General features: G+C 37.7%; 1 protein-coding gene and 1 long non-coding RNA gene across 6 annotated transcripts in view; one reads left to right on the forward strand and one right to left on the reverse strand.

Moving 5' to 3' along the window:
- DNAH7 (dynein axonemal heavy chain 7) overlaps positions 1-15,172 on the forward strand; it is a 233,335-nt gene that overhangs the window by 71,160 nt on the left and 147,003 nt on the right. For all 4 annotated transcript variants that reach the window (XR_013372697.1, XR_013372696.1, XM_077884754.1 and 1 more), the window contains exons 21-24: positions 1,177-1,375; positions 4,112-4,252; positions 8,516-8,728; positions 12,158-12,267. Coding sequence is in view for 2 of the 4 variants with exons in the window: in XM_077884754.1 (XP_077740880.1) it covers positions 1,177-1,375; positions 4,112-4,252; positions 8,516-8,728; positions 12,158-12,267 (663 nt within the window). In the remaining 2 variants the exon portion in view is untranslated. The remainder of the gene's footprint in view (positions 1-1,176; positions 1,376-4,111; positions 4,253-8,515; positions 8,729-12,157; positions 12,268-15,172) is intronic.
- LOC144305698 (uncharacterized) overlaps positions 1-15,172 on the reverse strand; it is a 136,406-nt gene that overhangs the window by 9,256 nt on the left and 111,978 nt on the right. The window contains exons 4-5 of one of the 2 annotated variants that reach the window (XR_013372702.1): positions 14,043-14,125; positions 13,465-13,552 (exon numbers count right to left, since the gene is read on the reverse strand). The exons of the other annotated variant lie outside the window; for it this stretch is intronic. This is a non-coding gene — a long non-coding RNA (uncharacterized LOC144305698). The remainder of the gene's footprint in view (positions 1-13,464; positions 13,553-14,042; positions 14,126-15,172) is intronic. 2 annotated transcript variants of the gene reach the window in all.

Consider the following 15,172-nt stretch of genomic DNA (forward strand, 5'->3'; position numbering starts at 1 on the left):
TTCCTATTTCTCTCTCTGGTTTTCTTGTTGACTCTGTTATAGTCCTTCCAATTCTACAATAAAAGGGACAGCCTCTTCCTTCAGTGTACTGTCCTCTTTGCAAAAGATGCTCCTTATCTAAGTATCCACGACTTCTTTTACCTCCTCTAGATTTTTGTGGAAACACGCTCAGACGCCTGCCCATTGAGAAAACTTTCCCAGACCATTGTATTTAAAATGGCAACCCAGCACCCCCTAGCCACCTGTCCTGGATTATCTTTTTTGCCCTATTTTCTTTCAGCATTTTTTAAATCATCTGGCACGCTCTAAAATGTACTTAGTTCACCATCTGATTTCCTCTAGCAGAATAAAAGCTCCATGATGGCAGAGATTTTTGACTTTTTTTTTTTCCAATGCTGATTCCCAACTCCTTAGAAGAATGTGTATTTCTAGTATATAGCAGACAGTGAATGGATATTTATTAAATTTGTTACTTTTGTGCCTTGTGCCTTCAAAGTAGGAGACGAATAACTCAGACAAAAAGATAAATTTAGGGTCAGTTTTCCATCTGAATTTTAATATCCCACTTCCTTATTTCCTATTGCAAGATAAATTCAATTGGTTATTGGTAATGTGCCAAAAATGAGGGCTTAGCCACTTCCATCTGTATTACAATGACCATAGTTGGATGCTTTCAAAGCAGTTGATGTAGTGAACTGTGAAGTACTTAAAATGCTAAACCCGGTTCATAATTTGTAAGCAGTCTCTGAAGATCCCAGTTGAAAAAGCTAGTTTTGTGCATTTGAAGATTCTTCCAATTAGTGTATTATCTATTAGTCAAGACTGGTTTGCCTCTTATGCTACTTTTAACATCTTTCAATTCATTGTGTTGGAAACAAAGCCTCGTGGGTGTCTCCTCTGTAGCTCTTATTATAATTAAAGTTTGACAGATCTTTTTGTGATTATTCAATTAATGATGACCTCCTACTGGACTGAGTAATCCATACAGGCAGGGATCATGCCTTTTGTTCCCCCTCAGTGTTTCATCTCCAGCAGCATCAAGTAGGGGCCTAACACATATTGCACATGTGTAAATTGTGAATGAGGATTGGTACACAGAGAACACTGATAGTTTAGGAATTCTTTAATGTAATTAATTCGCTTAAACATTTTCCTCCTCCCCACCTCCCCCAACAGGGTGCAACCTCACTTGAAGAAATGTTTTGAAGGAATTGCAAGGGTAGAATTTACAGAAACTTTAGACATTACCCACATGAAGAGTAGTGAAGGAGAGGTCGTGGAACTCACAGAGACCATTTCGACAGCCAAAGCCAGAGGTCAAGTGGAGAAGTGGTTGGTTGAGCTAGAGAGAGTTATGATTAAATCCATCCACAAGGTACTGTATTTATCATTATTTCTAGTAACGATGTAGAATTTAATATATTGTGGGGGATACCTGTGGCTCCGTAGGCAGAGAATGTGACTCTTGATCTCAGAGTCATGAGTTTGAGTTCTATGTTGGAGTAGAAGTTACATAAAAAATGTATTGTTGATAAATGCACTTTTTTTTAGACAGACGTTTTTTAATCATGAATTACCAGTTTAATTATAATAGATAGCTTAAAGATAAAGAGATGGCCCACTTGAAAAGTGGGACAAAGTACCATCGATACTACTGAAGTATGGATGATATTTTGAAGTATTGGATTTTAGTCCTAAGTCCTATTTCTTGTAGCCACATGCTACTTCTTTCATCATTAATTAAACACACCTTGGTCTACAGAGTCTATTGTTAGTCTTGCCTTGGGTGTATCTCTACAGTTTCACATCAATCTCCTTGACATGTATGTTTCTATGGTGAATATTTTTCTCCTGTGCGTATACAAAATATGTACCAAAATATTAGAAAATCACAAATACTGCCTATAGTTAAGTCACTTCATATTTTCCGTATCTTGTAAAACATCAACTCAGTCATTTGTAATTATTTTTATTAGTAGAAAATTTCAAGTCCTGGCAACAAATACAGAATAATTGAGCACTTAAGTCCATTTTTTATTATAACGTGGACATAGCATTCAAGTTCCTCATCAAGAATGAAAATCATGATTGAGTTTGGGGATCATGAGAACAGGAATGAGAAGGAAATATGGCATCATGTCCTATTCAAGAACAGTTTTCATTAATTTTTCAGATACTCTCATACATTATTGAAAAACTGATTAGAATCTAAGTGTTTAAAAGATAGCATGTGTCTAAGTACTGCTTTCTCTTCTTAAATATAGTTTTAATATCTGCCTGCATAATAATTTTTAAGTAGGTGTAAAGTGATTTGGATAGTTTTTCATTTCTCCCTATTATGGATTAAATTAGAGTGACTATCCATATGGATATAGCTGGTTTCTTTGATTGAATTCTTTCTTATGATAACTTCTCACATGTAGGACCACTAGGTCCAAGGGATGAGCTTTCATAAGCCTTGATATATCCTGACAAATAAGATTCCCATTTATATAGCTGTAAGCAATATCAATGAATTCTACTTTGATCCCTACTCAGCAGCCTTGCGTATATAGTTTGTTAACTGATATATACAGTGATAACTCATTGTCTTAGACCTAATACTATTACAACTATTCTTTTAATTATTTTTGTCAAAGCACTTAGAGAAGGTATTTTGGTTGCCATTCCAGAGCTTTTAGATGGGATGGCAAGGAATTGTGTAGGAAGTATCTTTCCTAAATGTTCATGTATAAGTCTGTGTCACTGAAACGTGTAATTGAGTTTAATATCAAGTACTACAAAGTGAGAGATGTGCGTTACTATGTTTTACTGAATGTATTTGCATACTTGAAAGAGTATTGCATGCTTAAATTAAGTCAATTTTGGGTCATTTGTAAATAATAAAAAAGTCATGTTCTTGGCACCATTGCCCCTTTATCATGCGTATGTTACTTCCATCTATATTTCCACATGGATATGGCACACATAGACATATTTTATGTACAATATTGTAGAATGTTTTTATAAATTTCTCCTCATCCACTATGTAGAAATTGCAATTTAGAGTTTAATGCTTTCCTCTTGTTCTTTACACACTGTCCTTTTAGAGTACATATTTACTCCATCCCTGACATTTCTGTACTGTGCCTTCTATTTTCTATGTTTTTTCCGTCCTTCAGTTGCTCATTTTCACCTGCCCTTTCTGTAGCTCCTTTTGGCTTTTGAAATTTTCTTTGTTATCAATAGCCAACACTGCCCTTCATCTCTATTCAGCTCCATAAATATCCTAGCTAGACTAGAAATCCAGAAAGCTTCATACATCCTTTATATATTTCTCAGAAAAATCTAATTTTGACAGTCTTTTCTGAAATCAAACATTTAAGTGGGTGTCACCTCACAGGCAACATTCCTATTTTTGGTTGGTATGTGTAAAAGATTAGAATGCTTCTCCTAGATGCCTGGTAAAAAGTGGAATATGCCAAGCCACTGAAAACATATGCTGGTGAAGCACATGAATTAGACTCAAAACATGTAGCAAAGAGCATAAATAAGACTTCCTGACTTTCCTTATACTTTCCATAAATGAATTATACACCCGTACTTGTCATCATTGCCTTGGGCATCTAGTATCTTACAGATTGAGAGTAAGGAAACAGGAGGAACTTGAGAGGAGTCGTGTGGTTTGCCTGAGTGTGCACATAAGCCCATGGCTGAATGGGGATCTGATGAAGTTCAAAGAAAACTATTGTCTATGGATTTGACAGATCTCATTTTGGAATGACTTAAATTTATATTTCACAGTAAAACTGCTTGTGCTGGATCAATCTAAATGTATCTAGGATATCTTTGGCTACAATTGGTCAAATGAATCTTTGATTTAATGTAGTTCACACGAATTATTCCTGTATCAATGAAATAAAATACTAGATAATATTTTTTTTTGCTCACAGGTATATGAATAAACTTGAATTTAAATAGTCAAACCAATGCTTTGAGTCTTCATAATTGGCTAACATGTTTTTAAAAAGTTGAACAGTATGAGTTCATCTGCTTAGGGATTAGCTCTTCATTGTATAGGCCATTCAAGTAAACTGTGAAACTATCCTTAGCATTTTTTTTCCCCAATTAGGTAATCAAAGATGCAATATTTGCCTATACACAAAATTTGCGAATCAACTGGGTGAGGGATTGGCCTGGACAGACAGTGCTCTGTGTATCTCAAACGTTTTGGACACTAGAAGTACAAACAGCTATTCTAAAGGGACAAGAGGTAAGCTTTATTACCCCCAGGTTTTTCAGCATTTTTTCAACAGTACTATTGCCAGAATACACTAATTATAAAAAAAAAACAAAAACAAAGACAATCCTCTTAAAACATCAAGGGTATTTGAGCCTCAGTCTTGTTATTATATACAATTTATACCTTTAAAAATAGGGGCAATAAAACTAAGAAACTTCCTAAACTCGGAAAAATCAGGAGGAAAAGTAACATAATTCTCTTTTATGCCTTGAGTAAAACCATCCTGTGAAGACAAGGTGTTGGTTGATTTATTTTGACTTTCATTTTTAATTCTTAATATATTGATTTTGAATAATAATTATTGATATCTTAAATGATGCTTAATTTTAAATATTCTAATATGTTATACATATTAATGTAATAATATTAATTGGTTCACTGTTAGTAATTAACAAACAAATTAACACAGAAACCACAGTAATTAACACAGAAACCACATTTAATGCAACATTTCTTTCTTTTTTTTTTTTTTAATGCAACATTTCTATCCTTGAGATAGGATTTCAGGTTGAAAGTAGTCCTAGATCTTTTGTCTGAAATCATGAATTTGAAATGTATTTTTGATGTGGAGTTTGGTATTACGGTCTTTAAGGCACTGTTGAGTGGCTGATAGTGTTGAGGTTTGCGAGAGAATGTTATTCTCTGTAGGCAGATCCCGTAAAGGAAGGAACTGAGTGACACATGCTTAGTTCTTTCAAACTTACCAACAGTTGACTTATTTCTTTCCTGTGGGGAGAGCTGAGGGCATAGGGCAGGAGGTGAGGGTTTTCTGGAAAAAGTCTGTCTTCACAGAATGCAGGACACAGGGGAATGGGGGTTTCCCTAACAGCGGTGAGCTCTTGGAGTTACTTCTGAGGTCTTGGATTCCAGCCCCATAGGCATTTTTCTTTTTCCCTCTTTTTTTTTTTTTTTTTTTTTTTTTTTTTTACCTAGTGGGTCTAGAGAATTCATTTTCTCTCTTTACTTTTAAGCTACCACACGGAGGGATTCCTCTATCACCAACCTAGGCTACTGGGGCAACATGTAACCTCCCGGATCTCCCTCCTTGCTTGCTGGCCAGCCCCCCACCCACAATACCAACTTTGTCACTCGCCACCATGGGACTTAGTCTGCAGGGAACAAAGAAGCAAATGAGCGGATTAGACAAATGAGTAGGCATCTTGCAAATTTCCTCAGTTGAAATGTGGTGTTTATCAAACCTCTACCCCTCTGTCAAATCCATATTTTTCTTTGGTCTCACTCCAAGCAAGCTGCAATGGTAGGAGTTGACGTACAGCATTTTAAAGCATAAACTAGGGGCACCTGGGTGGCTCAGGGTTGAGCATCTGCCTTTGGCTCAGGGCATGATCCTTGGGTCCCGGGATCGAGTCCCACATCGGGCTCCCTGCATGGAGCCTGCTTCTCCCTCTGCCTGTGTCTCTGCCTCTGTGTGTGTGTCTCAGGAATAAATTAAAAATCTTTTTTAAAAAATAGTGTAAACTACAGCTTTTTCATGATTCCACTTCTCTCCCAAGCATAATTTGAATCTCGAGGGATATGCAATTTATGTCACTCCCATATCAACGTGTCCTCTGCTCAAAACTGTCTGCCTATAATGCTTACCACATTGCATCCAGATACAGATAGGGATTTTTGTTTACAGCACTATTCACTGATACTCAGATTGAGTTATTTATTTACTCATTTATCAGCCTATTCAGTTTTTTTTTCTACTCACATGACATGGTGCAGGCATGGAGCCATTCACAGAGAAAGCCAAAATGAGAACCTGAGTTACTTGAGGGTGATTCAGCACCATAAACTCAAGGTCCTCTAAAGCCGTGGGTTAGCAAGACTCAGCAAGTTACGCCTCTGCTGTTGTTGCTTGCCAGACTACCGTCTTCTGTTGCATTCTGTGGTGCTTTCATGGTTAAGTTTTGTGATATAGAATTAAGCTTTATATGTGTCCTTAAAAATTAATTCTTGTTCACCTGCTCGAGACTACTCTGCCCTCGATCCCCTGTCGGTGCCCCTTGTCCCTGTCTTTCAGCCATGGTTAGGCCATTCAAGTTCTGTAGCAGCATCATGAGGGGCTGGCGCATGTTTTAGTATTCAATAGCGTTGATGGGGTTTTAGAAGTTTAACATGTAGTTTTATCATGGGAGGCTAGCATATGTTTTAGTATTGTATGTGTTGATAATTTTTTTCCCCTAATTAATGTGTGGTTCACATTTGAAACTGATGACTGTGGTTGAGCAGCTGGAGACTCTTGGCAGCCTCCTAGAAGACTGGATACTTCCATTCTCGGCAAACACACCAGGTTGTCTAAGCTTGATATTATAAAAGCCCTATATCTTCTACAATCATGCTCCCAGAGGACCTGTTGGGATTTATTTATTCAGTGAATGTGGATTGTGGAACTAGTCCGTGGGAGATGAATGAAAGAATCACTGCTATCACAGAGCTCAGGATGTTGCACATAGTGATGTGATTTTGAGCCACTGTATCATTGCATATGTAGAAGGATCCAGGTATGATAAAAAAATATTTGATTTCAGGCAGGGTTTATTTTGGGAGCATATAATACTAGTAACCTTTAGGTTCCTTAGCTCCTTTTACAGAATGATTTACAAGGAAGAAAATGTAACAAAAATGCTATCAGTATCATGATTCTTTTCTATCTCTAATCTGAATTCTCATTGATTCACATAATATTTGTTCCTAAAGAACTCCATTTATCACAGTTTGAAGTTAAATTTTAGTTCTAAATCTGTTTTCCTAGTATAGGAAAATACATTCAGCTACGGTGTGTAGTAATAAATTCTTATGGACATATAATTTGGACCGTCAGGTTTAAACATTAAATTTTTATTTTATGTTTTCTGTTGAACTATGGAATGTGAGAACTAGTAAGGTTCTCAGAGTTCCTCACATTTACTGATGAGAAAACTAAGATGACCCATCCGTGTGGCTTACATTCTTAGGAGCAAATTGGTTCTTACTCATTTATATGCTCAATATACTTAATATATTCACTAATTGTCTCCAAGAATTTCAACACTTTTATCTCTTTAAACATGGGTGGGACAGACGTATCTCTCTCACTTGCCTACAAGGAGAATTAATAGCAATTGATTATGTAAATAATATGGAGGCTGCAGTGTTCAAGCACCAAACCTTTGAACAAATTACCTCCTTAAAGGCAAAGATAAAATAGTTCAAGAAATAAGTAAAGTGTCCCGTAGAGAAACAGTTTGCGGTCTCCAGCACCATCCTTCAACATTTTTCTCGTTCTTGGAAATGCTCTCTGGTTACATCATCACCAGTTGCCTGGTCCTGAAGGAATAAAATGCACTCCTTGGTGCCCAGGGTTTATCAGACATTATTAGAGTGGGGAACACAACCACCGCAGCCTGCTGGAGCACGCTGACACCTCCCGTAAGCATAGCTGGTTTCATTGATTCTAATTTGATTTTCATCATCAACCCTCTTCTCTTTTTTAACTTACTAATTAGATTTAGCCCACAAAAAAACCAGAAACAAACAAACAGATCCCAAAGCAAGCCTGGTTCTCAGAAGTGGCCTTGTTTACCATAAACTACGAAGTTGGACGTTTTGTTTATTAAAGTCTTTCCATTTCAAGTGGCACAAATCCAGCCCCATAAGTGAGCATGGCAGGGCTCAGGGCTAAGGGGCTGATGGGATGCACGACCCAGCAGCTGGGACCAGGGGCTCGGGGCATCAGCGCTGCAGTAGCCACTCTTCTTTCCACCCTCTTCTCTCTCTGCTTGGCTCTGGTGGCCTTTGTCCCGCAGTGGGGCTGAAGGCTTGCGGTGGCCTCAGATGGGCATGCTCCTGAGTCCACTGGGCCTAGTGGAAAGCACTTTCCCCCTCTGCCTATACAGCAGTTCCTGGGAAGAACAATGACTGGCTCTGGTTGGGTCACACATCACCCCCACACACCCCCGCTGCCTTTGAGATGGGGAAGGTGATGGACAGCTCACCAGACCCCAGAGCAGAGAGTGGAGACAGGAAGGGAAAGGCTGTTGAGTAGATACAAACCACGTGTGTCCACTGCATCTGGCCAGATTGGCCTTATTCACCTAATACTTTTGCAAGTAAAAAAAACCCGCAATTTATTTTTAAAATATGTCATATGGAAAAACTGTAAAGCAACCCACTCTGTATTCATACCAGCTGAGAATATTTTTGTTCAGAAAAATTCTGATCACATTAATTCTTATTTTCTTCCAGGCTCTTGAGCAATACTTGGAAAAATGTAACATGCAAATTGATGATATTGTAACTTTGGTCCGTGGCAAATTGTCCAAGCAGAATCGTGTTACTCTGGGAGCCCTCGTGGTGCTAGACGTCCATGCTAGAGATGTCCTCACATTGCTTGTTAAAAAAAAAGTTAGTGATGACTCTGACTTTGAGTGGTTAAGTCAGCTTCGGTATTATTGGCAAGTAAGTGATATCACTGAGTGTTATTACATGGCAATTTCAGCTCATAGCTTTTTAATTTGTGCTTGCTTGCTTGCATGGGAAATAGTATATATGATAATATAGGATTTTTTGCTGATGACTGACTGTACCCAAACAAGCATTCTGCAGACTGAAGATGAAGGCAGCCAAAGACTATATATCATCTGTACAAAAGACTATATCTTCATTAATATCCAAATCCATATTCAAATGTATAGTTCTGTATAAATACATATACACATATAGACACATATCAATTGAGTAATTATAAAAAATGACTCATTTTAAATGAGTCCTTATGCCTGCTGAATCTGTAAAATATCTGAACTAGGCAGTTTAAAATTGTGTTTCTAGATTTTTTTTTGTGTGTTTCTAGATTTTTGACACATCTAAAGAATGTAAGAAATCAGACTTTTATTGTGATTTAATCATGAAAGCTTCCTCTTGTTGATCAATTGAAGGAACCAGAAACATGATCTGGAAGGAAGGCTCTTATCAGGACACCTGGACGGGTGGTGATGGCAGTCGTAACTGGGAAGGCGATAGGAACAGTTAGTAGAATGGGCAAGGTGGGCCTGACGACAGGAGGAAGAAGGAACTGAGGGTGTGAGAGGATACAGACTCAAAAATCCTTAGCAGATTCACTTCTGTGAAAGACTTGAAGTGGTATGGGAGTGGGAAAAGAAAAGATGAGAACCAGATGCCTGGAAAACCATAGGAGAGGTAGTAGATAGGAGCTCACAATGGAATCCTTACCAGATGTATGACCTGGGCAAGTTATTTACTGTCTGTAAGCATCAGTTTCCTTATCTGTAAAAGGGCGATAACATAATACCCACCCAGTAGTGAAAATGAATTAAACAATTAATTATAAATATAGGAGAATAATGAACTACCAGAGCAATTTTAAAAACAATCCCACTTATATAAAAGAGAACAAAATACTTAAAAATAAATTTAGCCAGGGTGGTGAAAGACTTGCACACTGAAAACTCTAAGACATTAGTAAAGGAAATTGAAGAAGACACGAATAAATGGCAAGATACCTTATGCTTGTGGATTGGAAAACTAACGTTGTTAAAATGCTCCCAGTGAATCAGTGTAATCCCTGTCAAAATTCCAATGGCATTTTTTAAAAAGATTATTTATTTATTCATGAGAAACACAGAGAGGGGGGGGAGAGAGAGAGGCAGAGACACAGGCAGAGGGAGAAGCAGGCTCCATGCAGGGAGCCCGATGTGGGACTCGATCCTGGGTCTCCAGGATCACGCTCTGGGCTGAAGGCAGCGCTAAACTGCTGAACCACCTGGGCTGCCCCCAATGGCATTTTTTCACAGAAATAAAACAGTCCTAAAATTTGTATGCAGCCGCAAAAGTCACTGTATAGCTGAAGAAATCTTGAAAAAGAACAAAGCTGGAGGCATCATGCTACCTGATACCGAATTATACTACAAAGCTAGAATAATCAAAACAGAATGGTATTGGTATAAAAAGAGGCACATGGATCAATGGAACAGAACAGAGAGCCCAGAAATACACCGAGGCATATATGTCACATAATTTATGACAAAGGAGCCAAGAATATACAGTGGAGAAAAGAAAGTCTCTTCAGTCAATAGTGTTGGAAAAACTGAACAGCCACATAGCAAATACAGAAGCTAGACCACTGTCTTACTCCATAGGCAATAATTAACTCAAAATGGATTAAAGACGTGAATGTAAGAGCTGAAACCATAAAACTCCTAGAAGAAAACATAGATGGTAAGCCCCTTAACCCAGGCTTGGCAATGATTTTTTTTTTTTTTTTTTTGGACTTGGCAACAAAAGCAAAAATAAGTGGTACTGCATCAAACTAAAGAGTGCTACACAACAAAGGAAACCATCAACACAATGAAAAGGCAACTTCCTGAGTGGAAAAAGTACTTGCAAATCATATCTGATAAGGGGTTAATATCTAAGATACATAAAGAACTCCTACAACTCAATAGCAAAAACTACCTGTTTTGAAAATAGTCAAAGGATCTGAACAGACGTTATTCCAAAGAAGACATAAAGACGGCTACCAGGTTCATGAAAAGAAGCTCAACATCACTTATCATCAGGGAAATGCAAATCAAAGCCACAGTGAGAGATTCCGTCACACCTATTAGAACGGCCATTATCATAAGATAAAAGATAACAAATACAGGTAAGGGGGTGGGGAAAAAGGGAACCATTGTGCCCTGTTAGTGGGAATATAAATTGGTGCAACCACTCTGGAAAACAGTATGCAGTCTCCTCAAAAAATAAAAAATTAAAAAATATAAATAAAAAATCGAACTATCATATGATCCAACAATTCCACTTCTGGATATTATCTAAAGAAAATAAAGGCACTTGAAAAGGTGTATGTACTCCCATGTTTATTGCAGCATTATTTCCAATAACAGCTATAGCAACGACCTGAATGTCCATTGACAGGTGAATGAATAAAGGTGTGGTATATATGTGCAATGGAATATTATTCAGTCGTTAAAAATGAAATCCCATCATTTGCAATGATATGGATTGACCCTGAGGACATTATACTAAGTGAAATAAGTCAGACAAAGACAAAAACAATATGATCCCACGTATATGTACAATCTGAAACAAACCAAGCTCGTAGATACAGCGAACAGATTGGTTCGCCAGAGGCTGAGAGTGGGAAGATGGGAGAAATGGGTGAAGAGAGTCAAAAAACTACAAACTTCTGGTCATAAATAAGTCATGGGGATGTAATGCACGTTATGTTGGCTATAGTTAATAATACTGTACTGCATATTTAAAAGTTGCTAAGAGTAAATATTAAAATTCTCATTATTAGAAAACTGTACTTACATATGATAGATCTTGACTTACTGTGATTATTTTATAATATACACAAATATAGAGTGATTATGTTTATATGTGAAACTCATATTGTACATCAATTATATCTCAATTAAAAAAAAAAGCATTAGCAAGTAAAAAAAGAAAATATAGGAAATATAAGGGACAAATATATTTTCCACAGGTACCTATGGAAAAAATTGAACCCGTTGACTTCAGTTACTTATCCAAAGAAATTAGTTATTGAATTCTTCTGTGGAATTTAAGGATGTCTGGAAATTGAAAAAATTTTTAAGGATTTTTTATTTATTCATTTGAAAGCAAGGAGGAGGGGCAGAGGAAGAGGGAGAAACAGACTCCCTACAAGGCAGGGAGCCCAATGTAGGGCTCCCTCCCAGGACCCTGGGGATCATGACCTGAGCCGGCGGCAGATGCTTAACTGACTGAGTCACCCAAGTGCCAGGTGTTGTTTATAACTTGGCAATTATCTATTAAGAAGTTTGAGATTTCATATTATTTAAAATTTTATTATTTAACTTCATTTTTCCTGATTTATCCTAGGAAAATCATTTAGAAACAAAGATGATCAATGCTGGTTTACGGTATGGATATGAGTATCTGGGTAATTCTCCTCGGCTGGTTATTACCCCACTCACTGATCGATGTTACAGGTAAACTCACTAATTTAAGGGTCTACTGGAAATTAAATTTCACTCACCCTAGGCCACTAAATCTTTAGAAGAACCAGATTAGCTTCCACTTGGTAAATATATCCTACATTATCCTTTCTTAGACTCTCAATACCCCGTCAACTTTACCTTCAATTTCTCTTTCTCTGCTGGCTTTCTCCTCTCAACTCTGGAGCTAAGTATTGCCCAATATTGCTATTGTTGTTTACATTGTTCATTTATCCTTTCTTGAAGCTTTCTTTTTTTATTTTTTTCAGATCATTTGAGGCAACCCATGGCTTCCCCCGAAACACAGAATTTTCTAGAGTTCTGTTTTCACAGGGTATTTTGTCTCATGCATCATGGTTTCTCAAATGTTCTCATCCACTTTCAGGCTTTACTAGCTTACATTCTGAAGATCCATAAATCTGTAACTCCAGCCAGTGTCTCTCCTGTATACTTGTGTTACATGCCTGCTGGATACCTCCATTAGCTAACCTATAGATGTTTCCATTGACATTTTCTCCTATTGTGCTTCTGAATAATCAAGGCGCTTTAACAACTTTAATCCTAGTTCCCATCTCTCGTACTCCAAATTATTGTCAAAAGCTAAATTAAAATTTTGTGGTTTTTTTTTTCAAATATTAAAAAGTCCATTTGGGTCTAATGTCAAAGCCAACATCTTTCATCCAATTTAAAACTCCCCTTCCGCACTTGATGGGATGAGCACTGGGTGTTTTGCTATATGTTGGCAAATTGAACTCCGATAAAAAAATAATTAAAAAACAAAAACAACCAAACTCCCCTTCCCTCCCAGCTCAAGCTTGATACAAGCTCCAGGCCTGCATTTGGGGATTCAAGTGTGGGCAGTCATTTGCAGTTTTAACCCTGTCCTTTGCATCTATCCCTCCATAGCTCACCTGCGACTCCTCCAGTGTTGGGGGTTAATGGAGGAGGGGAGAAGGAACAGGAGAGGTGGGTTCACATTAGACAAGTATCTCCTGTGGCAGCTATCTCTTGGCTGTTTAGTGTCCTCAGTGAGGGCACAAGCCCAGATGTGCCAGATCTCCCATAAGATACTTATGTGGGTTCTTTGGAAACCCCTCCCCACCCCAGTCACCTGTGCAAGATGCCTTCTCTGGCTGGGTGCTGGTGACTTCTGCTTCAGTCTCTGAGGTCAACCAACACATGGACACTCACCTCAGCATCTTCTCTGATTCTAGATGTGTCTCCTGACAGTCCCACTCAACATGACTCAAATATAGCTCCCTTCTGATGAGATCTGGATCTGGTCAGATGATAAATAGGCATTCATTTTGCCAGCAGTATGAGTACATCTGTCTCACTGTCACTGTTTTCCCCTGGCTCTGCCATCAGGAATAGCTACAGGCATTTTCTTGACTTTAAATATTTTAAGTTGTGATTGAATTCCCAGCCCCTAAACTCCAGGGGTCAGACAGTGTGCCAAGCTTTTTGAAAAGTTCTCTAAAACCCCTCAGGTAGCTTGGAAGAGGAACAAGTGCTTTCTTCTTTTCTACATTAGGGACGGGAAATAAACAACACAGTTAACAATTCTTTCCAAAGATCTTTACTCTTCACCTCTCTTTGACAAGCTTCCTAGCCAATTTCTATGTGCCCTTGTGCTAGGTGACCAGCCTTACTGTCTGTAAGATAAGATGATCTGACATATATTGCTCTATTTCTATTGTGTTACATATTTTTTACATCTAGTATTTGCATACATTTAACAAAAAATTTTTATCATTGTCTTTACTCACCATTGCTACTTCCTTTGCCACCTTTCTGGTTTAATTTTTCTTCTTACTAGGCAACATCCTTTAGTAATTCTTTCAGTGGGGTTCTGCAAGTAATGAGCTCTATCAGTCTTTGTCTAAAAATGCTTTTTAAAACAAAATTTGGTCTTCATTCAATTATTAAAGGATAGGATAGCTAGGTATAGAACTATAAGTGAACCATAATTTCCCCTCAGCTCTCCAAAGATATCATTCTCCTGGCATTTGTTGCCACTGCTGAGAAGTCTGTTATGATGATTCCTTTGTAGGTATTTTTTTTCTATTGTAATTTTTAAGATTTTCTCTTTATTGTTATTCACTGTAATGCTACTAGATGTGGGTGACTATTATTTATCCACTTGAGACTTTTTAGTTCATATATTTCTTCAATTCTGGGAAATTCTCAGCCAGAGAATGATTTATGTATGTATGTATGTATGTATGTATGTATGTATGTATGGGACAGAGGAAGGGAGGGGCAGAGGGAGTTGAGAGAGAGGATCTTAAGCAGGCTCCATGCCCAGCACAAAGACCCTGGGATCATGACCTGGTTGAAACCAAGAGTCAGGTGCTTAAACTACTGAGCCACCCAGGCACCCCATAGGCATTGCTTTTTTAATTTTGCCTTTTCCCCATTCTCTTCCTTTTTTTGATCTCTCACCTGTACTTATATTCCATCTCGATATCTTCCTGGGTGATTTCCTCATATTTATCTTGTAGTGCAGAATTCTGTTTCTTCATGTTTACTCTGCTAGTTAATCTGGTAATTTATTAGTAGGTCCAGTGACTATATTTTTTCATTGCTAGATTTCAGGTTGTCTCTTTTATGAAATTGACTTTTTTCTCACTATTTTCTTATGTCACTTTTTAAAAAAAGATTTATTTATTTTAGAGAAAGAGCGTGTGGGGGAGGGGCAAAGGGGGAGAGAGAGAGAAACTCAAGCAGATTCAGTGGAGCCTGACGTGAGGCTTGATCTCACAACCCTGAGATCACAGCTGAGTCATAACCAAGAGTCAGACACTTAACCAACTGTACTACACAGAGGCTCCTATTGCTTTTTATTTAAAATCTCATAGAATAAACCACCAGAATATTAAAGAGTACCATGTATGTA

This window comes from Canis aureus, chromosome 36 (assembly GCF_053574225.1).
Source record: "Canis aureus isolate CA01 chromosome 36, VMU_Caureus_v.1.0, whole genome shotgun sequence".
Taxonomy (NCBI): Eukaryota; Metazoa; Chordata; class Mammalia; order Carnivora; family Canidae; genus Canis; species Canis aureus.